The 21,630-nt window shown below is 60.9% G+C and overlaps 2 protein-coding genes across 21 annotated transcripts in view; one reads left to right on the top strand and one right to left on the bottom strand.

The window, feature by feature from the left end:
- LOC134157043 (adenosine receptor A3-like) overlaps window positions 1–21,630 on the bottom strand; it is a 122,566-nt gene that overhangs the window by 73,223 nt on the left and 27,713 nt on the right. The window lies entirely within an intron of this gene.
- Window positions 1–21,630, top strand: part of PLEKHA6 (pleckstrin homology domain containing A6) — a 43,082-nt gene that overhangs the window by 13,407 nt on the left and 8,045 nt on the right. For 6 of the 19 annotated variants that reach the window (XM_062605474.1, XM_062605488.1, XM_062605482.1 and 3 more), the window contains exons 2-13: window positions 10,817–10,897; window positions 11,007–11,322; window positions 11,413–11,485; window positions 12,225–12,325; window positions 14,158–14,333; window positions 14,515–15,003; window positions 15,652–16,162; window positions 16,885–16,971; window positions 17,667–17,720; window positions 19,446–19,526; window positions 20,880–20,948; window positions 21,114–21,194. In XM_062605474.1, coding sequence (XP_062461458.1) covers window positions 11,020–11,322; window positions 11,413–11,485; window positions 12,225–12,325; window positions 14,158–14,333; window positions 14,515–15,003; window positions 15,652–16,162; window positions 16,885–16,971; window positions 17,667–17,720; window positions 19,446–19,526; window positions 20,880–20,948; window positions 21,114–21,194 — 2,025 coding nt within the window. In that variant the 5' untranslated portion in view covers window positions 10,817–10,897; window positions 11,007–11,019. Of the gene's footprint in view, window positions 1–2,338; window positions 2,482–3,438; window positions 3,633–8,756; window positions 9,125–10,816; window positions 10,898–11,006; window positions 11,323–11,412; window positions 11,486–12,224; window positions 12,326–12,350; window positions 13,436–14,157; window positions 14,334–14,514; window positions 15,004–15,651; window positions 16,163–16,884; window positions 16,972–17,666; window positions 17,721–19,445; window positions 19,527–20,879; window positions 20,949–21,113; window positions 21,195–21,630 lie in introns of those variants that run through there. The other 13 variants (XM_062605483.1, XM_062605491.1, XM_062605485.1 and 10 more) reach the window with 12 other exon arrangements.

Here is a 21,630-nt window from a genome sequence, read left to right as displayed (position 1 = left end):
GCTGAGCAAACCAGTTCCTGATGGAGGGCAAGCACTGCGCTTGCCCCCTCAATGAGCATCCTTGCAGGCACACTGCAGGCAGCTGCAAAAGGCTGTGCCACCACCTCAGAGCCATTGCCAAGGGAACTTACCAGGCTGGGAATGAACCAGCTCCAGCATTGTCAGGCTCAGGAATCCCATCCTCAGCTTCCCTCCATGGGCAGCACTATGGATGCAGAGACAGAGGCAGCGGGGATGGGCTGTGCTGCAGCCGAAGCCTGATGGCTGCATCTCCCCATCGGGATGATGGGGTGATACTTGTTTACATGATGCTGGGGAGAAGGGGGAACTGGCAAGAGGCTCATTTGCAAATGGGATTTCTGGGAAGTGGAAGACTGGCGTGCATTCAGCCTGGAACTGTCCTGGTTTCCAATTGGAAACATCCCACAGTGACTAAACTCCATGCAGGGGAAGGTCTCGTTCTGCTGAGCCGACGCCGCACTACTGAGCCCTGCTTTTCCCCCAGCAAATTCCTTGCTTTCCCCTTGCAGCTGCCCCTCGGGGCTGTTGTTGGCTTCGTGAACTAATTGGGACGCAGTTGGGAAGCTGGGAACAGCCAGTGATTCACTGGGAAGCTGTCCCCAGCTGCCCCGGCCCTGCCACACCAGGGTGTGGTGGGTTGGGGATAGCAATAACAGCAGGGTTGTCCCATTCAAGGGCAGCAAGGGCATCGCTGCACCCATCCTTGCACTGGTGCTGATGGCTGGGTTGAACTTTTAATGGCTGTTGGAGGAGGCGAATGGTGTGATATGGGGAACATGAGCTGCTGGGGGGTACTGGATGTGCCCCTTGGGGGCTGTGTCTCAGGATGGTCGTGCTGGAGACCAGAGCTTCCAGGTCCCCTGGGCTGTGTCCTCCCCAGGTCTGGGGAGGTTCCCGCTCTGTACACGGAAGCTGGTGGCTCCGGGACTGTCAGAAAGAGTTGGAGGCACCCATGGGTGCCAGGCTCAGCTCCCGCCCATGGCAGATCCCCACCATTGGCTCTTCTCAGGTACTTGGGAGCACTTTTGGGAGCACTTGGGTGCCCCATTGCACCCACACCGTGATCATGGGCTGCTCCAGAGGCTGCGGACCAGAGGGTGGGAGAACCTCGGCCAGCCCCGTGCTCGGGAGCGAATCAGTGCAAGGCACTTGCACAACCGGGGTGCGCGCGCTGTTGCATCACAGCTCGGTTACAAGCTGTTCCGAGGCCTGCGGAGGTACAGGAACAGATCTAAAAATGGGAGAGTTACCCCATATACCTTCATCACACCCGTGCCAACGTAAGGGACGTGTGGCACAGCCCGGAGAAGGCAACTGGGACGGGAGCTGGGGTGCTGGGGAGGATGCTGGGCTGCCTTGCGATGACAGCCCGCTGCCTGGACCAGCTCCACCGCGGCACAGGAGGCAGAACCAGGCTGCTCCTGCGCAAGGATAAATCCTCATGGGCACATCAGACCATGAGGGAGCCCTGGGGTGCAGGAGCCACGAGACATGAGCGTGCTGCTGGCACCCTCCCAGCCTCGGCGCTCCGACAGGCTTGGGGCTCCGTGCCGGCACCGCGCGGCACAGCCGGCTATGCCAGGAATGTGCCGAATGAGTCGGGACTTGACTGCGGGAGGTCAGGGCGCTGAGCAGCCCAGGAGCTCACCATGAGCTGGGGCAGAGCCAGAGCTGCTGCAAGCCCCTACCCCAGAGCCCCGCTGAACCCCGATGTGGGTGCTGCGGTGGCGTTGGTGCTGTGTTGGTGTTGGCCGTGTTGTGCCCACTGCACCCCGGGGTGCTGCTGTTACCACTTTGAACGCATCTGTTTGCTAAAGCACCCGAGTGAGAGTGGAAAATGGGTGATTTGGATAAAATCAGTCAAAAGCCTCCACAGGGAGCAGCACAACGGCTGATGGAGCCCAGGCTGAGGCTCACCCCAGTCCCTATCCCGGTGGGCTCAGTGAGTGGTAATAGGAACACCCGGCTCTGCAGAACCCCAAGAGCAGGGGGAAGCTTAACAGCAGCACCCAGCATCACTGCTCCCTGCTCTGGGCCCTGTGCCCTCCACGTGCTCCCAGCTCGGGCTGTTTGCTTGTGGCTTCATGTCCTGCATGGATGTGGGGAATGGGAAATCCAGAAGCCGTGGCTGTATCCAAAGGGATTCACCACGGGCACGGGGAGCCGAGCCCTCCTGCCGGCAGCGGGTCTGATCAGCCGCCGTGCCTGCAGTTATCCCCAGCTCATTCCCGTCTGTGGGATTCTTTAGCCATTTGATGGTCTCGTATCATGATTGAAACCATCCCACAGCAGCTCCCTGCTCCCGGCCGCGCGGGGTGGTGCCGTGCAGATGTTTGTCCGAGGTTATTTAGGAGCACTCGCAGCCCGGCCGCTCCCGAGGCCGCAGCTGGGGCTGGAGAAGGCGAAATTCCCTGCGGATCCGTGTCTGAATGCTGCGGTGACAGCGGGGTGTCGTGGGCTGTGAGTACCTCCAGAGCCGGGGAGCCCATGGGAGCTGGGATGGGGAATGAGCCCCTTCCATGTCCCTCTGCGTTTGCGGGGAGATACAGGCTGGAATGGGATGTTCCTGGGGCAGTGGCGATGCTGACACCGACTGGGTTTGGGGACGGGGAGGGGGGGGGACAGGGATTTGCTCCCATTGTGCAGGGCTGTGCAGAGGCAGAGCAGGGCTCTGCTGGCTCCAGGCAATGGCACAGCCGGAGGTTAATCATTCAACCCCTCTGTGGGTTGGGTAACGCAGCAAGAGGCAGGGGGGTGACGGGGACATCTGTTCCTCCACATCCCGGACCTCAGGCATAGGAACAGCCTCTGCTCCTGCTCCATTCCCTTCTCCATGGGGATGCGCACAGTCCCAGGTGTACCGCAGCGTGCAGGGGACCCTGGCATCAGGGTGCTGGCAGCATCGAGTGCCAGCTGAGCAGCAGCCTCGGGAGCCAAGAGCCGCGGCTGGGTTGTAAACACACTTGGATAACGTTACAGCCATTGATATTCCTTGGCAAAGCTGTGAGAGGGAGAGCTCCGAGACCCCTGAGCTGAGGGATCGCAGCTCCAGCACTGAGGCAGGAATGGAGGTGCCTCCTGCCCCACTCCGCAGGGGGCAGAGGGTTGTGGGGCTCACCCCTTGGCATGGATGCTGCTGCTACCCCGAGGATGGGGAGAGCAGGGTCACCTGCGGCTCCCACCGGGCTGAGCTCTGGTGGCTTGGCTGGATGCAGAGGCAGGATACAGTGCATGGGGTATCCCTCCTGGGGTCTCCTGATGCCGAGGGACCAGGTTGGGGTGCATAGAGACCTGATGTGCTGCGGGAATGGGGTCCATGGCGGGGGGGGGGGGGTTGGATCCCTGCTGACACCCCTTGGCATCCCTGCCGTGTCCTGCTGTGCTGCGGCGCTGATCCAGGGGCTTTGGACACAAGCAGAAGATGCTTCCCCGTGCTGGTCCCGCGCGGTGCCGAGGGGGTTAAAGCTGCCGTCAGCCGCCGTGGCTGTTAATGATTGATACCAATGACGGTGTCCATGGGCTCGGAAGGAAACCATCCAGCCCGGCTGCGGCTGCGGGAGAGCCGCGGGCTTGGCCAGCGCCGTGGACCGAGGGGACGCGCGGTGGCACCGGTGAGTGCTTGCGAGCGGCGGCACCGGCCGTGGCACACGTGGGCCATTGTCTGCAGCCACCGGTGGCAGGGAGCAGCCGGGTGCTGGGCACAGCCGCTGGATGCGGAGCACGGGGAAGGCGGCGGGGTGCCGCGGGGATTATCGTGGGTGATGGGTTAAGCAGGTGCTGGGGATTTTGTTCCAGGAGGATTTCGCCAGCGCCGCTGCCATAATCCCGGCTCCTGACCTGACCTGGTTGGGGCCGGGTTTGTTTTGATGCCAAGCTCCGCTGATTGCTTGGGACAGGTATTTCTGCCCGCTGGAAGTGGTTTCTTAAAGAGCTTAGTGGAGGTTTAAAGCAGCCAGCTCTGGGGCCAGCTTGTGGCATGGAGGCTGCATTAGTGGATCCCCTTTAGTGGGGTATCACAGCTGCCCAGGCACCCCCATACTCCCAGGCTGGGTTTCGGCAGCAGCACCAAGCCCGGCCACAGTTGGGCCAAGGGAAGGGGGGAAGCTCTGCAGCTCCATAGTGGTTCCAAATCAGTCGGAGGCTGTGGAGTGCAGGGGGAGAGGCTGAAGGATCACATCCTGATCTGATAAATGCCCCTAATGTCTTGCATCTGCTGATGTGGGTCTGTCCCATCCCACGGTGGCTTGAGCAGCCCGGTGACCCGGTGCACATGGGATCTGGGCTCTGTCCCTAAGGAAAGATGATGGAGTGACACGGTTAAAGCAGGGCCACGGTGCTGCCAGGGCTGTCACCGGCTCTGCCGTGGGTCCTGGGCCACCCCATCGCACGGCTGTGACGCTCCCCAGATGTCACCCCATGCATATGGGATGCTGCCGCGCCTGCCCCGAGCTCTCCACCAACGCGTTTTGGCCGGGGCCTGGGCCGGAGCCGGGGTTGCCGGGGAGATAAAACACAAACTCCTGGTGCTTTTTGTGCCTTTTCCCAACCCCAGCTGGAGCGGGAGCCGGGAACTCGCCTCCCACCTCCAGCCATGCCGGCTGCCAGCAGCCGCTTTGTTCTCTGGAAATCCCCGGACTTCCCCCTGCTCCCGGCCATCCCGCTCTGGCTCCGTCTCCCATTCTCCCTCCCTATGGACCTCGGCTGGTTGGGATGTCCCTGCCTGGGACACGGCTCCTGGTTGTGTGACACTGGTGACGGTGCCCATGGTAGCTGTGGGTGCGCGGGAGCCGCCGTCCGCCCTTGCCAAGGACTTTGTGCCCGGCTGCTTCCCGGCCGGATCCAGCTCAGGGTTTGCTGCCTTCCCTCCTGGCAAGGATCCCGTGGGACTCATAGGGTTGATGGAGAGCATTGATGGGAAGCGTTGATGGAGAGCGCGTGCTTGTAGGAGCAGGGCTAAAGCCTGGCCATGGTGCTCACTGCCTGCAGCAGGCAGGCACCGTGGTTTGGGGTGTGGGTGTTGCTTGGCTGTGCTGGGTGCTGGAGCCTGGGTTTGTTAGCACAGAGGGATGCACCGGTTCCTGGCCCCATTCCTTACGGTCATGGTGCCGGAAACGCTTGCTCAGCTGGATGGCGGGGCCGGGATTAGGGCAGGGATGAGTTTATGGAGGAGAACTGGCTGCTGGTCCCTGTATGGGGATGGGCTGGAGGAAAAGGGAGCTCTGGTTTTAGAGTGCCCGCTTTATTCCCAGAGTGCTGCAGATCTGGCAGGCACTGGGATTCCCAGGGCTGCCATCGGCTCCAATGAGCCCATGGCAGTGCCCAGCCAGGCACAGGGGGTTCCTCGCTGCTCTTCATCCCGCATTTGCCTCCGGGGATGGAGAGCCGGAGCCGGAGGAGCAGCCTTGCTGCTGGCACATGTCCCCCGGCTGCAGCGGCTCCGCCAGACCCGCTCGTGCTGCGCCTGCAGAATTGAGGCTTTATTCCTTATTTTCTCCCCTATTGCATCTCAAACACATCCTGCACCAGTCCCATGGGGCTGAGCCGAGCCCCCTGCACCCCCTGCGCTGCATGGGGCAGCCCCAGGAGTGCAGGGTTCTGATTTATTAGCGTGTTACAATGCTTTTGTTCCCCGCTGGGCTCCCTTTGCAAGGACTCAGCATTTGCACTTGCTCATCTGACGGTGAATGTTCTCCTTGCAGGGTGCTGGGGTGACCCCACATCCCTTCCCATGGGTGCTGAGCGCTGCAGTTAACTGGGAGAAAACGGGTTTTCAAGGGCTCCGCTCCGAGGAAAGGGATGTGGCTCGGGAGGAGAGGGAGAGGTGAAGAAAGGGATAGAAAAACAGAGGAAGGAGGCCAAGTACAGGGCGTGTTTGGCTGATGGCCATGAGCCCCTTGCTTGGGAGCTGCCTGGATGCTGGCCCTGAGAACAGGGATAACACCTCCAGATGAGGGGTTTCACTTTGTTTGGGGGGGATATGGGTTACAGGCACCGTTTGCTCCTGCCATGGTCTTGGGCTGGCAGAGCCCAACATCCCGGGGTTGGCTTCCCTGTATCCCCTTGCTCTGCTCTGGATTTAGGGCTTGGCAGGCCCTGAGCTGCACCTCCCCTCCTCCTGCTCGCAGTCACCAGATAACAGCCCCGACGCCCCGGGGATGGCCGCGGTGCAGGGATGGTTCCCATTAGCTGATGTCTGTTACACGCTGGCCGGGGGGCTTTGAGGGCTGCTTGGCTGCATCCATCTTACAAGATGGGATCTTGGCTGTCAGCTCCTGGAGAGGAACCCCCCGAGCTCAGGGGGCTTTTTCCAGCATCCCACTTTCCCCATGAGGATGGGTCGGGATGCAGCCAGCATCCTGCCCAGCAGCAGCACCACTGGCATCACCCACCGGTGCTTTGCTCCACGGCATCCAGGGTGCACCAAGCTTTCCCAGTGCTGGCAAATAGCTCCCTGCTTGTCCCCATTTCACCTTCTTCCCAGCTGGGTGGTGTTAATGCTCTCACACCCTCAGCTGCAGGGAGAGCAGATACAAAGCAGCTCAACCTCCTGCACCCAGTGCAGCTTCTGCTCACACTGCAGGGTGATGTGGGTGCATTTATTCCCTTTGCTTGCTCTTTACCTTGATGAAAAAGCAAGAGGAGGTTTGGAGGGTTTGTCTTTGATGTTTTCCCTGTGGAAAAGCACTGCTTTCTCCTCCACAGCCCTCCCGGGAGGTCCAGATGAGCCCCTTCATCCTGAGCTGCTGCTCAGAGCCCTGCAGCGTGTCTGCTCCATGGGCCGTGGAGGATCCATGTCCCTGCCCTCCCTCTCATACTAATGAGTGTGAAATAGCCCAGCTGGTGCATGGAGAAAGGAGCCTGCTCCAGGCTTTATCTGAGATGGGATAAAGGCTCCTGGTGCACCCCCCTGTGCCATTGGAGTGACTGCGCCATTAGGGGTGATGCGGAGGATGCTGCGGCTCCAGAACACCCAGGAGCAGCTTTTCCTGCTCCTGCCACACCGTTCCCAAGGCTGCCATCCCCAAAGGGGGCCACAGCCCTTCGGTTGGCAGCTCCTCTTCCTCTGTGCTGGGTGAGCATCAGCTTTGTCACAGAGCAGAAGGCTGCCACGTGCCTCCGGCCGTTGGGGGACCTTGATCCCCATCTGCTTCCCTGCAGAGGGTGGTGGTGGCTGAGTGAGGAGCGGGTGAGTTGCTGGGACATGGGGACATGGGGACAAACCAGTGCTGGTGGGTTTGACAGGGGGAAACTGAGGCTAGTGCTGCCCAGTGTTGTGGTGGGTCCATGCGTGGCTGGTGGCCAACTGTGTACCTGCAACAAGAGCAGGAATGGCACCGCTCGGCTCCTGCATGCATGGAAAGCAGCTCTGGCCCAGGGTGCCCTAAAGGGATGGATTCACCTGGTTTGGGAGCAGTGATGCTGTTGGTTGGCACATCCCCCTTTAGGCACTGGAGCTGCTCTAAGGTGTCCCTGGAGCCTTCTTTTCTCCAGGCTGAACAAGTCCAGCTCCCTCAGCCTGGCTACATAGGAGAGAGCTTCGAGCAGCTCCAGTGCCTAAAGGGGCTGCAGGAAACCTGGAGAGGGGCTTGGGACAAGGGCCTGCAGGGACAGGCCAAGGGGAATGGCTTTAACCTGCCCGAGGGGAGACTGAGATGAGCTCTTAGGCAGAAGCTCTTCCCTGTGAGGGTGCTGAGGCGCTGGCACAGGGTGCCCAGAGAAGCTGTGGCTGCCCCATCCCTGGCAGTGTTCAAGGCCAGGTTGGACACAGGGGCTTGGAGCAAGCTGCTCCAGTGGAAGGGGTCCCTGCCCGTGGCAGGGGTTGGAGCTGGAGGAGCTTTAAGGTCCCTTCAACACAAACCAGTCTGTGACTCTCTGATCCTCTGCTCACACTGGGGTTGTGATTCCCATCCCTGGCTGCTTTTCACCACCCTCCTGTCAGGGACCACTTTTGCCAGGCGAGGAGCAGTGGGAGCATCCCTGAGCTGGACACTGATGCTGGCCCAGCTGACAGACAGGGCTGGTTTCCATGATGCAGTGGCTGGGAGAGGCCGGGCAGCACCGCGGGTGAGCCGTGTCCCAAGGTGGTCCGGGGGTGCTGGTGGAGCAGGGATGTGCTGTGATGGAGCCCAGCTGGCTCTGCGTGCTCCGCTTCCTTCTTTGGAGGTTTCTTTGAATTGTCAGCGCTGCCTCTCCCCCTCCCTCCCTCCTTCCATCCCTCCCTCCTTCCCTCGGCATTATCCTAACAGCCCTGATGTATTTGCATTCGCTTTCCCAAGTGCCGTGCCCATTCGGAGGTTGGGTCGCCCCCATCCTGCTCCTCCCCACTCTCATCCTGCCAGGGTGTGAAGGGCTCCCCGGACTTTTGGGGGTGCTGAAGGGATTGTTGGTGAATACCCCGTGTGGTGCCACCCCCCTGCTTGTTCGGTGCTTGCTCCCATCCCGCTTCCCGGGATTTTCTCTTGGGGTGACCTGTGGAAGAGGCAGCAACGCGGAAGGGGAGGGGGGGATGAGGATGGTTCGGGGACAGCAGCAGGGGGAAGGGATGCAGGCGGTGAATCCAGGGCAGCGACAGAGCTCATCTCAGCGCGGCTGCCTCAGCGCCCTGACATCCCCCCTCCGTGCACTGCTGCCCTACGGGGTGTGGGGGGACCGGCAGCCCCCCAGTCCTGTCCTGCCCTATCCATCCCTCCCTCCATCGCTGGCTGCTGCTCCCTGGCTCCTCACCTGAGCTGGGGGAGGCGGCGAGCGCCGCGCTGCCCTTCGCTTCTCCTCTGCGCGGGGACGCGAGCGGGAGCTGCTTGTCCCCATCGCTGCCGCACACTGGGGGCTCGCCAGCCCCGGCCGCACCGGAGCTCCCAGCACCAATGGCACCGGCGCAGGGCTCGAAGGGGGGCACCGGGACAACCGGGAGAGGACAGTGAGACCCTTGGCTCACTGACAGCATCCCCGTGCGGGGCCGGTGTCCCCGTGGCATGAGCCATCCCCTCGGAGCGTGCTGGTGGCACAGTGTGCCCACCGCCGTCATGCCGGGAGCCGGGAGCCGGCGCTGAGCTGGGAGGGCCCTTGGCATCATGCTGAAGTTCCGGGCAGACCGGAGGGTGAGGTAGGAGCATGGGGGTGCTGTGGGCAGGCGGTGGTGGGGGACCCTCAGCCCCGGGCAGTGGCTGCTGCATTGCAGTGCTTGGGAGGTGATGGGATCTCGGGAGTTTCTGGAGCGGGGTCAGCCCGGGGAGATGTGTTAAGGATGCTTCCCGGCTCGTTCCTGGGGTCTTGCCATATGTGGGGCTAGAGGGAGGCTTGGGGTGGGTGGCAGGAGAAGCAGCGGGGGGTATGGAGCAGGGGGGCTGTCCAGGGAAAGAGTGGGATTGGAAACCTGCTGCGGTGCACGGTGATGGAGGGGATGTCCCTGGCTGGGGGTCAGGCACGCTGGAGGCTCCTGGCAGCCCCCACTTTCCAGGGCTGGTGTGGTCGAGGTGCTGCTCGCTTGGCATTTGCATGGTCCCTGTGTGTAAGCACTGGGGGGGTGCTGGATCCTGCCCCGTACCACTGTGGTGCATCCCTCCAAAGTCACTTGCTGGGGGTAAACGGCTCCAGCCTGGGTGGCAGAACCCCCCTTTCTGCTGTGGAGGCATGGATTGGGCAGGCTGTTCCCATGGATAACTCGTGTCCATTGTGGCACTCACTGGTGCTGGGGGGGGGGATTTTGGGGTGCGAGCGCTGCCCCTCTTTTCAGGGTGCACACACATTGCTCAGGTTCTTACAGTGACCCCAAGTGACGGGGAGGAGAGCAGCTCCATGTCAGGGTGCAGGATGCGACCTGCGAGGGGGAGCAGCTCCCAGCAGGGCTCTTTTGGGTACAAAGTGGTTAACGTCTCCAGAGCCTGGCTGGAGCCCAGGTCGGGTGAAGCGTGTGTGGATGGGATGGTCTTGGCAGCTGCATTTCCTTGCTCCAACTTCCCCTGTGGTGCTGACAGGGAGCGGATGAGCAGCGTGCCGGGCCGATGGCACGCTGGCTTCACGGGTGGTCAGGGGCATCCACGTCCTGGCATCCTTTGGAATGTCACGGGGTGCAACGCAAACATCCCTGGATGGAGCCCTGAACCCTTTGCTCCTGACACAGCTCCAGCAGCGAGGCCCCAGGAGGGTTTCTCATCCTGGTGCCGGGGTGCCTGGCAATACCGGCTCTGCGAGATGGGGCAGGGACATGGCAAACGCTGCCAGCCGAGCCCGGAGCCGTGTCTTGCTCCTCCCTGTGAGCCTGGAACCACTGGGGAGCCCAGCACCACCAGATACAGCCGCCTTTGGGTGCACCCCAAGTCACCAAAGCAGCACAGGGGCAGAGCTGGGGCTGATCCAGCTTGTGGTGGTGGGTCCTGGGCTGATGTGTGTGGGGTCTGTGACACACGGCTGGGGGGGGGGGTGGGTGGCAAATAGCTCTAAAAGCAGAGAGCCAAAGGGGAGGATGTGATGATGGGGATGTTGCTGCAGGTACAGCAATGGACCATTGCTGCTGCTTCTGAGTGGGGTTTATGGTGATGTGTATGGTGTCCAGCAGAAGTACCAAGGGCTTTGCCACCAGAGCCCTTGTTTTGGCTTGCTGGGAAGCGCTGATGGGGTGCACTGAGCAGATCTGAAGTGGGGGGTTAGTGGGGGCATGGGAGGGTGATGCTCGGAGCAGGGAGCCAGCCCTGGTGCTGGTGTGAAGCATCGCTCTCAGCGCAGCCGATGTGGTGCTAAAAGGCAAAGTGGGGCACACAGGAACAATAACCACGGCTCCCCCCCGCTGTCTCCGCAGCCACAATGAAAGGCGGAACACGTTCCTGCACCCAGTGACGGGACAGGTCCCCGAGGACACCTCAAGACGTGACCCGCACAAGTAGGTTTGGCTCCAGCTCCTCTGGGTTTAGGGCCTGCGAGTGGGCAGTGATGGGGAACCAGGGTGGGGTGAAGGTGGGCTCTGCTGACTCAGCTCTCCTGTGCCACAGCCCCACCTCGGACATGTCCAGCAAAGCGGGGAGCAAGCGAGCGGCGCCCGTCACCAGCGAGCCCCAAAACCACACCATGGTGGCCGAGGGGCCCCCGGAGCGCCCCGGAGGCCGGGTGGGTGCCCGGGGCCGTGCAGGACGTCAGGGAGCAACGGAGCCAGGGAGCAGGGCCCCCCCCCCGGCACTGAGCAGCTCCTCTGCCCCTCTGCAGGCATCGCGCTCCTCCCGCAAGGGCATCGCCTTCGGGAAGCGCTCCAATTCCATGAAGAGGAACCCCAATGCCGCTGTCACCAAAAGCGGGTGGCTCTACAAGCAGGTACCTGAGCCCTGACCCTGCTGGGTGCCCCCCCCCAAAGCCGTGCCGCCCCTTTCCTGGGCACCCACACTCACTGCCCCTCTCTCGCAGGCCAGCTCGGGGGTGAAGCAGTGGAACAAGCGCTGGTTCGTGCTGGTGGATCGCTGCCTCTTCTACTACAAAGGTACAGCAATGCAGAGCCGGGCGCTTCAGGGCAAACCTGGGCTGTTGCAGTCTCCCAGTGCCTAAAGGGGCTGCAGGAAACCTGGAGAGGGGCTTTGGGCAAGGGATGTAGGGACAGGCCGAGGGGAATGGCTTTAACCTGCCCGAGGGGAGACTGAGATGAGCTCTTAGGCAGAAGCTCTTCCCTGTGAGGGTGCTGAGGCGCTGGCACAGGGTGCCCAGAGAAGCTGTGGCTGCCCCATCCCTGGCAGTGCTCAAGGCCAGGTTGGACACAGGGGCTTGGAGCAAGCTGCTCTATGGAAGGGGTCCCTGCCAGTGGCAGGGGTTGGAGCTGGAGGAGCTTTGAGGTCCCTTCCAACCCAAACCATTCCATGGTTCTGTTACCAGGCCCAGTGTGGGCAAAGGGGTCCGTAGGGCTCAGCAGTGCCCGTGCCCAGCACCCCTTTGTGCTGGTGTTTGCCACACTGGGGACCAGAGGGGTTAAAGCAGGCGCCTTCCCTGGCTCCCTGGCAGTTCAGCCCTGGCAGCGAAGCGAAGAGGAGGGCGAGCATGAATAATTGAGCAGCCTGTTGTGCGAGAGCCACGGGAGCAACAGGCAGGCAGCGCTTTCCCACAGGTTTTCCCTGCCTGTGTGAAGCAGCGATGGGTCCGTGCCCTCGCAGCGGCTCGTGGGGCTCTGCCGTGGGGTGGACGGGGCCCCCATCCCCTCCGTGTGTGTAACCCCTGCCTTTGCCCGCCAGATGAGAAGGAGGAGAGCATCCTGGGCAGCATCCCGCTCCTCAGCTTCCGCGTGGCAGCCGTGCAGCCCTCAGACAACATCAGCAGGAAGCACACGTTCAAGGTCAGCGCTGGGTTGTGCTGGGGCTTGCAGGGGATGGGGGTGATGCTCACAGGGTCCCCCATTGCTCCTTTTCTTGCTTGGTGGTGGGGCATGGGGCAAGCTGGGGAGAGGGCGACCGCAGTAACCCCAGCGGTACCCTGGGTGCTGTGTGGATGTGCCTTGTGCTGGGGAAACTGAGGCACGCGTGGGGCAAGGGCATCACCTCCTGGGCCTGAGCTGTACCTGGAAGCTGGGTGCTCACCAGCGATGCTCTCACCTCTCTTCCTGCCCCATTTCCCCTTCCACATCCTGCTGCCAGCCAGCCTGGCACCACTCTGGAGGCAGACACAGGGAGGTGGCCCTAGCTCTTTTAGCCTGCTTTGAGTGGCATGAGAAGGAAAAGGGAAGTTTCATTGCAAAGGAATAGCCCCTAATGAGAGGCTATTCCATCTTCCTGTGCTGTTGTGGGTGTTGGAGAGGAAGCAGAGAGCACCTGCTGTAGCACCCATCCCTCAGAGCAGGGTCTGAGCTTCCCTGCCTCTTGTGCACCTGCAGCATCACTGTGCACCTTCCCCAGCACAACTGGTGCCCATGGTCTTGGGTGATGCTGGCACTCGCTTGTTGATGGGTCAGTGCATGGGCTGGCTTGTGCTCATGTACAGCAGCGCAAAAACCTTCCTGCCCACATAGGGGGTTGCAGAGAGAAGGCCTTGGCCTTGGAGGTGCCAAAATGTGTCTCCTTGCCTGAAAGCCAGGTTGGACGGGGCTTGGAGCAGCCAGGTCTAGTGGAAGGTGCCCCTGGTTGGGACTGGATGAGCTTTAAGGTCCTTCCCAACTCAAATCACTCTCTGATCCTATGACATTGGTGGGGAAAGAGCCTTGAGGAGCTGCTGCTCACGAGGCACGTTCCTGCCTCTCCATCTGCTCATGAGGGGTTTGGGATGGCTGTGCCCAGAGGAGGGTCCCGATGGCCGGGGGAGGTTGGTGCTGCAGCACCCACCACGCTGCAGCTTGACCCCGTGTCTGTGTTTCCTCCTCCTCCTCCTCCTCCTCTCTCCGCGGGTGAGGATCCCCGGACAGGAGGTCCCTCTTCGTGGCCGTCCACCACGGCAGCACCCAGCCATCACCTAGGTAGTACCTTGTTGTGTTTCTGATGCATGCGGAGGGCGAGGGACCGCAGGTTGCTGCATGCTCCGCTCGCACTAATCCTGGGGGGGGAATCGCTTTGGACTGGGGCTCTCCTCCGGCTGCAGAGGAGGCTGCATGCTCTGGGGAAGGTGGAACCCAAGGGATGTGTTCACTCACACCCCCGTTTTTGAGTTTTCTTGTACTCTTCTAAGGGATTGAACTCCCGAGAGGTGTTCAGGGGCAAAACCTCCTGCTGCCTCCTTTTCCTTCCCCCCTTCCCTTTCCAAAAGGGGGAAGGTGGAAGGTTTGATCAGGCCTTAAATAGTCAGACCTGCTTTCCAGCACCTTCCAGGTGCAGGGTGGGCACTGACATCTTGGACTAAAACCAAACCTTTTTCCCCCAAAATTGTTGTCTGGGGGCCAAGAATCCACCTTCCTGCTAACCGTGCATGTCTGGTAATGGGACACAGACCCTTCTCCCACCCTGAAGGGACCTGCTCAGTACTGGGGTGCAGCAACCTCTTGGCTATTCCCAAGGGGATCCCCCTTGAGGAGATAAGGGCTGGTGCTGGCTCTTCCTCCCATTTGGTGCCAGCAAGGATGCACGTGGCTTGGGCAGAGGGGTAGGACCATGGCTTCTCCTGCAGAGCAGGGCAGTGCAGGGGTGGAAACGGGGCTCTCACCCTCCTGTCTGTGTCTCTCCCCACTTCTCTGCCTCCCTGCAGGTGACGGTGTGCTGGGTGGAGGAGATGCCGGCAAGTAACGGGCAGTCCCTGTCTCCCCAGGCCGAGCACGCTGGCATCCGGACCTACTTCTTCAGCGCTGAGAACACAGAGGAGCAGGAATCCTGGATCCAAGCCATGGGCGAAGCCGCCCGGGTGCAGATCCCCCCGACACAGAGGTCAGCACCTTCCATCTCCCCCTTATCCCCGTCCCCTGGTACCCCAGTGATGGAACACCATGTCCCTCTGTAGAATGGAGCTGGGGGAGCATTGCCCCCCCCAAGTTGAGGTAGGGACCGGATGCCACCGTGCGGCATGGCAAAGGGGAGGTAACGCTCTCTCCCGTCTTGGCACCCCCAGACACGAGAAGCCAGACTCTGAGAACATCCCCCCCAGCAAACACCACCACCACCACCACCACCACAACGCCTCCCACCGCGAGCACCCCAAAGCTGACCCCGACACCAAGACCCGGGGCGAAGGCGACGGCCGCGGCTCGGAGAAGATGGAGAGGAAGCCGGAAAGGATGGAGAGCAAGAAGGAGCCTTTGGCCAAAGCCAACGGCATCGCGGGGCCGGAGATGCCCTCGGAGCCGGGCAGCCCTTACCCCGAAGGGCCGCGGGTGCCGGCGGAGCGGCCACCACAGCCCAATGGCTGGCTGTACCCGTCCCCCAGCCGCCCCGGCAGCACCGCCTTCCCCCCCGGCGATGGGGACAGTGCGGCCCCGCGCCGCAGCATCGCTCCCCGCACCAACCATGAGAAGCTGGCGCAGCGCAAGAGCTCCATGACGCAGCTGCAGCAATGGGTGAACTCGCGCCGTGGGGCTGTGCCCCCCGAGGAGCTGAGGAGGTGAGGGCAGAGCACGGGGTGGGGGGGGGGTCCTGCTCCTTTTCTCCCCAAGGATGCTCTGAGGATGGGTTTCCCTTTCCTATCTGCTTTCTGAGCCCTCCTTGGGTCAGAAAATCTCCTTTCTAGGCTGACCCCATGGATAGGTTTGAGCTGGGGGGGGGGGCAACCCAAAAAGACAAATAAAGGGGATTTTGGAAGGGATGTCATCATGGGGTCCCTGGGAGCAGGAATGTCGCAGAGCCTTTGTAGAGGGATGCCAGGAGGCGAGGCCACCCTAGGGTCCCTGGGAGAAGGGATGCTACTGTAGGGTCCCTGGGAGAAGGGATGCTACCATAGGGTCCCTGGGAGAAGGGATGCTACCATAGGGTCCCTGGGAGAAGGGATGCTACCGTAGGGTCCCTGGGAGAAGGGATGCTGCCACAGGGTCCATGGGAAGAGGTATGATAGGAGGGATGCCACCACAGGGTCCCTGGGAGGAGGGATGCTACCACAGGGTCCCTAAGAGGAAGGATGCTAGCCAGCCAGCTTTCCAGTTTCTGGCATCAGAGCTGCCTGCTCTAAAGCAGTCCTTGCCCCCTGGGACCCCCACCTTCAGAGCGAGGAGCCTGCCACCAGCCTGTTTCCCACCTCTCTCCTTCCCTTCTCCAGCCCCACCAGGTTTTACCCCATGTCTCGCCGGGTACCCGACTACTATTCCCCCTACTCACCCCAGTACCCCGAGGACTACCAGTACTATCCCCCCGGCGTGCGCCCCGACAGCATCTGCTCCATGCCAGCCTACGAGCGGGTGAGCCCGCCCTGGGCACTGGAGGACAAGCGCCATTCCTTCCGCAATGGAGGCACCTACCAGCTCCGTGACTGGAAGGAGCATCCCGGCTTCGGCCGCCAGGATGTCCCGCTCTGGCTGCCCGGGCCTGGGAGGCAGCCGACCTACCTGGATGAGGTGGATGCAGCCTCGGGCTCACTGCGGCGCATGTCCCTGCAGCCCCGGTCCCACTCCGTGCCCCGCTCGCCCAGCCAAGGTTCCTATGCCCGGGCACGGGTTTACTCCCCGGTGCGCTCGCCCAGTGCCCGCTTTGAGCGCCTGCCGCCCCGGGGAGAGGAGATTTACGCTGACCCCACCACCTTCATGATGAGGAGATCCATCAGTTCTCCAAAGGTAAATGCCCGTCGGTGCTTGGGATGCAGGGGGTTGGAGGGGGACCCTGGCTGGGGATGTGAGGGCAGGGATGCTGCAGTACCGCTTGTCCTCTCTGAAGCAGAACAGGGGAAATGGGAAGTTCAGGTTGGATATAAGGAAGAAGTTCTTTACTGTAAGGGTGCTGGGGCACTGGAATGGGTTGCCCGAGGAAGCTGGGAATGCTCCGTCCCTCGTGGTGTTCAAGGCCAGGTTGGATGGAGTCTTGGGTAACATGGTTTAGAGCAAGGTGTCCCTGCCCATATCAGGGGGTTGGAACAGGATGATCTTAAGGTCCTTTCCAACCCAAACCATTCCATGATCCTATTAACTGCCTACCTCAAAATGCCACCAAGTCATAGAATCATAGAATGGTTTGGGTTGGAAAGGACCTTATGATGATCCAGTTCCAACCCCCCTGCCATGGGCAGAGATAAGTCCATGGCTTTAGGTGTCCCCTTGGCATCCTGCATCCAGGCTGTGGTTGTTCCCTCCTGGCTGCTCCTGTGAGCCTGATGGGATGCCCAAGGCCACCACGAGTGATGCGCTCCAAAGGAGCGAGCTCTGGTGTCCCTGTCCCACTGCTCTGTACCCCAAAGCCAGGCCTGATCCTGCTGCAGGGCTGGGGTCTGCCTTTGCTTTGTGGCCCCACACACACCTCTCTCACGTCTCTGGTTTGGGGGGGGGGTCTCCTCTCTCCTCAGTATGACTATCTGGGGGACAGACGGCCCGTCCCTGCGGGAATGTACCCGTACCACTACCCAGCATCACCCACCATCCACGACAAGATGGTACGTACGGTGCTGGGGCTGAGGGGCTGGCACCGGGGGGCGCAGGGTCCCTTGGGGATGTGGGGCTGGCCTGGGGGGTCCTGGCTCTGGTGGCTGAGGGGGAACTACTCTGCTCCAGGTTGTGGGCAGGTGGGGACCACAGGTCCTTGTGCTGTTGTCTCTGCTCCCTCCCTGCCATAACCAAAGGAAATCCTTATGGAAAGGCCCCGGTTCCTACCCTGCATCCCCCAGGTTGTGGGGGATCCCTATATCCCCTGTGCTGCTGGCCACAGGGGTGGTCCCTGGCTGATGCTGGTGCACACCCTGCACCTCTCCCCTTCTTCATTCCTCAGTTCTGGATACAGCTGCTGCTTTGCATTGTGTTTTCCCATTGGAGCTGATGGGGTGAGACCAGGATGTCCCCCCACACACACATAGAGCACAGTCCCAAAGCCATGGGGCAGCACAGATTGTTGGAGGAGGGAGAAGCACGAGTTACCATAAGCCACCCATGCTGCCATCCATCCTCACTAGCCAGAGACACAGGGAAAGGGCCATGTGGGAGGAGAGCAGGTCTCCTGCAGGGCCCATCCACAGGGACACTTCTCACTTCCAAGAGGTCTCCGCATCTCCGTAGCCTTCACCTAACCGCTTTGCTTCTTCTTTTATATGTTTTGTGTGTTGTTTCTTGCCGCGTGCCTGCTGGCTCCTGGTAGGATGAACTTTTAGACCTTCAGTTGCAAAGAAACCTAGAGTATTTGGACCAGCAGGTAGGCAGAGCTGGCTGCGAGCCTCACGCTGCTTACGTCCCCGTGTGCCCTGTCCCCAGCGGCATCCCCCTCCCTCCCAGCGCAGCATCTCTTCCCCTAACATCCATCCTCACCCTTCTTGGCATTAAAGCAGCGCAAGTCGTCTTTGGTTTGCTTCTTCCATCCCTCCCGTCTGTAGGGTTTGCTCATGGCTTGGTGAAAACCCCCTTGGTGGTGTCTCCTGTGTAGGGTGCTGGAGCCCATGAGGGGTTTGGGGGGAGCTGGGGCAGGTTCTGACATGGATCTGGGGAGTACAGAGGGAGGCAGCTGGCTCTGAACCCCCCCTTCACCGTGCAGGGCTTGGGGTGGTGCAGGACACCCGTGCACGGTGCTGGATGCTGTGTTCTGGGGACATACTGGCCTTGTTCCCCAAGGCCAGGCTGGATGGGGCTTGGAACAAGCTGCTCTAGTGGAAGGTGTCCCTGCCCATGGCAGGGGCTGGAACAGGATGAGCTTTAAGGTCCCTTCAACCCAAACCATTCCATGGTTCTACAATTCCTCCTCAAAGGTGAGAGGTTTGATGCAGTTTGGGTGTGAGACCCTCACTGGGACCGACAGCAGAGCAGCAGCTCTCTGGTTTCCGCATGCCAGGGGGTGTTTGGATGAAAGCTCTGAACTGACTTCATCCCAGGAAGCAGGGATGGGAGCAAATCCAGCTGGGGACTGCTGGGGTGGGAGCTGCAGGCACCGGATGAAGTGTAAAGCTGCGGATAGGAGCCATCAGCAGTGCTGCCTGCAAAAGCCAGGCTGGCACTAAGGGAGCTGCTCCAGAGACAATCCCATTAGTCTGCAAATCCCCATCGGTGCGGTAATCACTAGGATCTGTGTCTGCCGTGGAGCAGAGCCAAGGACAGGCAGGAGCACTCGCCGCAATGAAAGCGCTCTGGTTGTGTCGCAGCAGCAAGGCTGGCTCTCCAAGGCTCTTTAAACCACTCCTGATACAGGCTTTGCATCTCCTCCTCCTCTCCCGCTGACCTCTGGGGACGCTGATTTGGAGTGACGCTGTCAAGCGGCTCTTTTCACACAGCTCGCTGCTCTGGTTTCTCTCTCCTTGCTTGTCAAGTCGTGGGGATGCTGCTCAGCAGCACCCACCTTGCTGACCAGTCGAGGTTTTGGTCCCTGAGCTTGAACACCCATCACCAGGACCTCAAGGGTCCTATCCATGGGGTGCAAGGGGCTTCAATCACTGCAGGCAAAGGCAGCGATGCAGCTCCATTGTGCAGCACCGAAGGATGCTGCGGCCACAGCTCATCTGTGCTTCAAGAGGGATCACCACAGCCCTGAGCACAGGGCACGGAGCTGTTTGTCAGTGCAGGAGCAGGGCCCCTCTGTCTGTCAGTGTGTTGGGACCACGCTGCACTGCAGGTCTGGTGTCTCTGTGCAAGCTTGTGTGTGTGTGTGTGTGTGCAGTTTGCTGCTGCCCAGCTCGGAGCTGGCACGCCTTTATCTGTGTTTTCCCTTCAACAACGCTTTCAGGGCGTGCAACCAAGCCCAGGCTGTTCTGCAGTGCCCAGAACGGAGCAGCAGCAACCCCAGGGCAGCCACCATCATGTGGCTGAGGCTCTGGGGCATCTCTTGGAGGTGGCATCTTGCCCTGAGGGCTCCCGAACTGAGCCGCCTCGCTGCTCCGACTGCACCGGGCGCATCTCTGCTGACCTCTGATCTTTCCTTCCCTGTCTGCCGCAGATGAGCGAGAGCGAAACCCTCATCAGTATGGTGAACAGGATGGTGGAGACCTCCTCCCCTAGGGCTCAGCTCTACATGCAAGTAAGCCTCCGGCCATGGGGCCGTGCATGGCAGCCACACGGCCACGCTCCATCCCCGAGGTCACCTCCTGCCATTCCCACTCATGCAGGCTCCAGCATCCATGCGGCTGCAGCACATCACGCTCTTGGGGTACCTGCTGGTCCATCACAGGCTTTGCTAATCCATCCATGAGCCATTAAAAGCTGGTAAATCCTTGTGCTAAGAGCACAAGGTGCGGATGCAGCAGTCCTGAGCTCTCATCGTCGTTTGGACTTGGCTGCTGCGCTCGCCCTCAGTTTGTTGTCGCGTGTGGATAGGGCAGGAAGATGTGGGATGACTTAAAGACAGGAATGCAAAGCTCTTAAACCAAAGCTGTAACTCCTGTAGCAGGGAGAGGAAACAACCTTTTACCTGCTGAGGCTCTGGCTCGTTGGATTCCCCAGCCCGGTGAGGGCTGCAGGGATCTCCCTGCTGATGTTGGGCAGCAGCTCCAAGCACAGGAAGGCTGGGAACACTTGGGAACGGGTCTCTGGGTTGCTGCAATCGTCAGCTCGTGATGCTGCCAGCCCCATGAGGCTCCACTGTGCTGCCCAGGGCATCTCCTAGGTGGGTGACTGCTGGGGTTTTAGTGTGGGGAAATTGCCTGTTTCCATCTGCTGTGCACAGGGATGTGCTGGAGGGTGAAGCTGGAGATGCTGAGACGCTCTGGCTGGCCCAGCTCCCTGCCTGGAGGCAGCAGATCCCAATCCACCAGGCTTTGCCTCCAGCCCCACTTGGCATTTCCCATGTTCAGGTCTATTTCCATCATTCTGTAGCTTGGCTCTAAAGCAGCGTCTTGCTTTCTAGCAATAATAATCCCCTTCCTTCTACCTTAATGCCTTTCATCTCGAGATCTTGGAGGCATTTAATTGTTGAGGTCCCATTAGTAATTTAGTTTTCCAGGAAAGGCAAATGACTCACAGGGAAGCTGGATGGTAAACAGGCCCTGGTGCAGCTGCTGGTTTATTGGTGTTTGTGAGGTGGGATTACAGCTTCACCTCTCTGCCTTTGTTTCCCTGCCTCTGGAATGGTGGCGTGTACACACGGGCAGTTAATGGGTCATGAGGCATCTCTAACTCGGCTCTTGGCATCCCATGGGTAGGTTGTCTCTGGCTAATTCCCATTGTTCACTCAGCTGATGGGTTGGGAAGGGGGAGGGAGGTTGTGTCTTCATCCGAGCATCCCGGCTGGCTCCAGCACCGGCATCCTGCGCTGCCTGCAGCACCCGCTGCCTCCGGACGGATGCCTCCAGAGACTCGGCTCCCTGTTCTCTCCCTGCCCGCAGGGATGGGGAAGCAGGGCTGGGAGCTGCCTCACCCCACTCTCTTCTTGCAGGTGACCCCCTTCCCGGAGGCCTACAGGGAGACAGTGCACACCTACAAGATCAGCGAGCAAGACACTGATGTAAGAGCAAACATCCATCCTGTGCAGCCCCTTCTTCACCCCCTGCTTTTGCCCCTGTCTGCTCCCCCCATAGAGATGCATCCTGGCTGAGCACATCCATTGCCGTGGATGCATCCAACAGCAGGGCTCTCATCCTCTCCTTCCTTTCTCTTTCCCTCCTGGCAGAAGCTGCTGGGGAAGCTCTGTGAGCAGAACAAGGTGCTGCGGGAGCAGGAGAGGCTGGTGCAGCAGCTCCGAGCAGAGAAGGTACGTGATGGGCAAGCTCTAGGGGCCACCTGGGTATGGACCTGGCTGCACGGTGATGGATGTGCCCTGCTGGCACTTCATGGCGAGGAAGCAACGTGTCCTGATCACCTGGGGACAGATCAGCTGGGATGTGTCTGAGCTGGGGGAGGTCACAGAATCCCAGCCTGCTTTGTGTTGGAAGGGACCTTAAAGCTCCTCCAGCTCCAACCCCTGCCACGGGCAGGGACCCCTTCCACTGGAGCAGCTTGCTCCAAGCCCCTGTGTCCAACCTGGCCTTGAGCACTGCCAGGGATGGGGCAGCCACAGCTTCTCTGGGCACCCTGTGCCAGCGCCTCAGCACCCTCACAGGGAAGAGCTTCTGCCTAAGAGCTCAGCTCAGTCTCCCTCGGGCAGGTTCAAGCCATTCCCCTTGGCCTGTCCCTACATCCCTTGTCCC

Source organism: Pezoporus occidentalis, unplaced genomic scaffold (assembly GCF_034315485.1).
Source record: "Pezoporus occidentalis ecotype Australia unplaced genomic scaffold, CSIRO_AGI_Poc_V1 ctg92, whole genome shotgun sequence".
NCBI classification, from domain to species: Eukaryota; Metazoa; Chordata; class Aves; order Psittaciformes; family Psittacidae; genus Pezoporus; species Pezoporus occidentalis.
The sequence above is the reverse complement of the archived record's forward strand: the minus strand, read 5'-3'. Positions and strand labels throughout refer to the sequence as shown.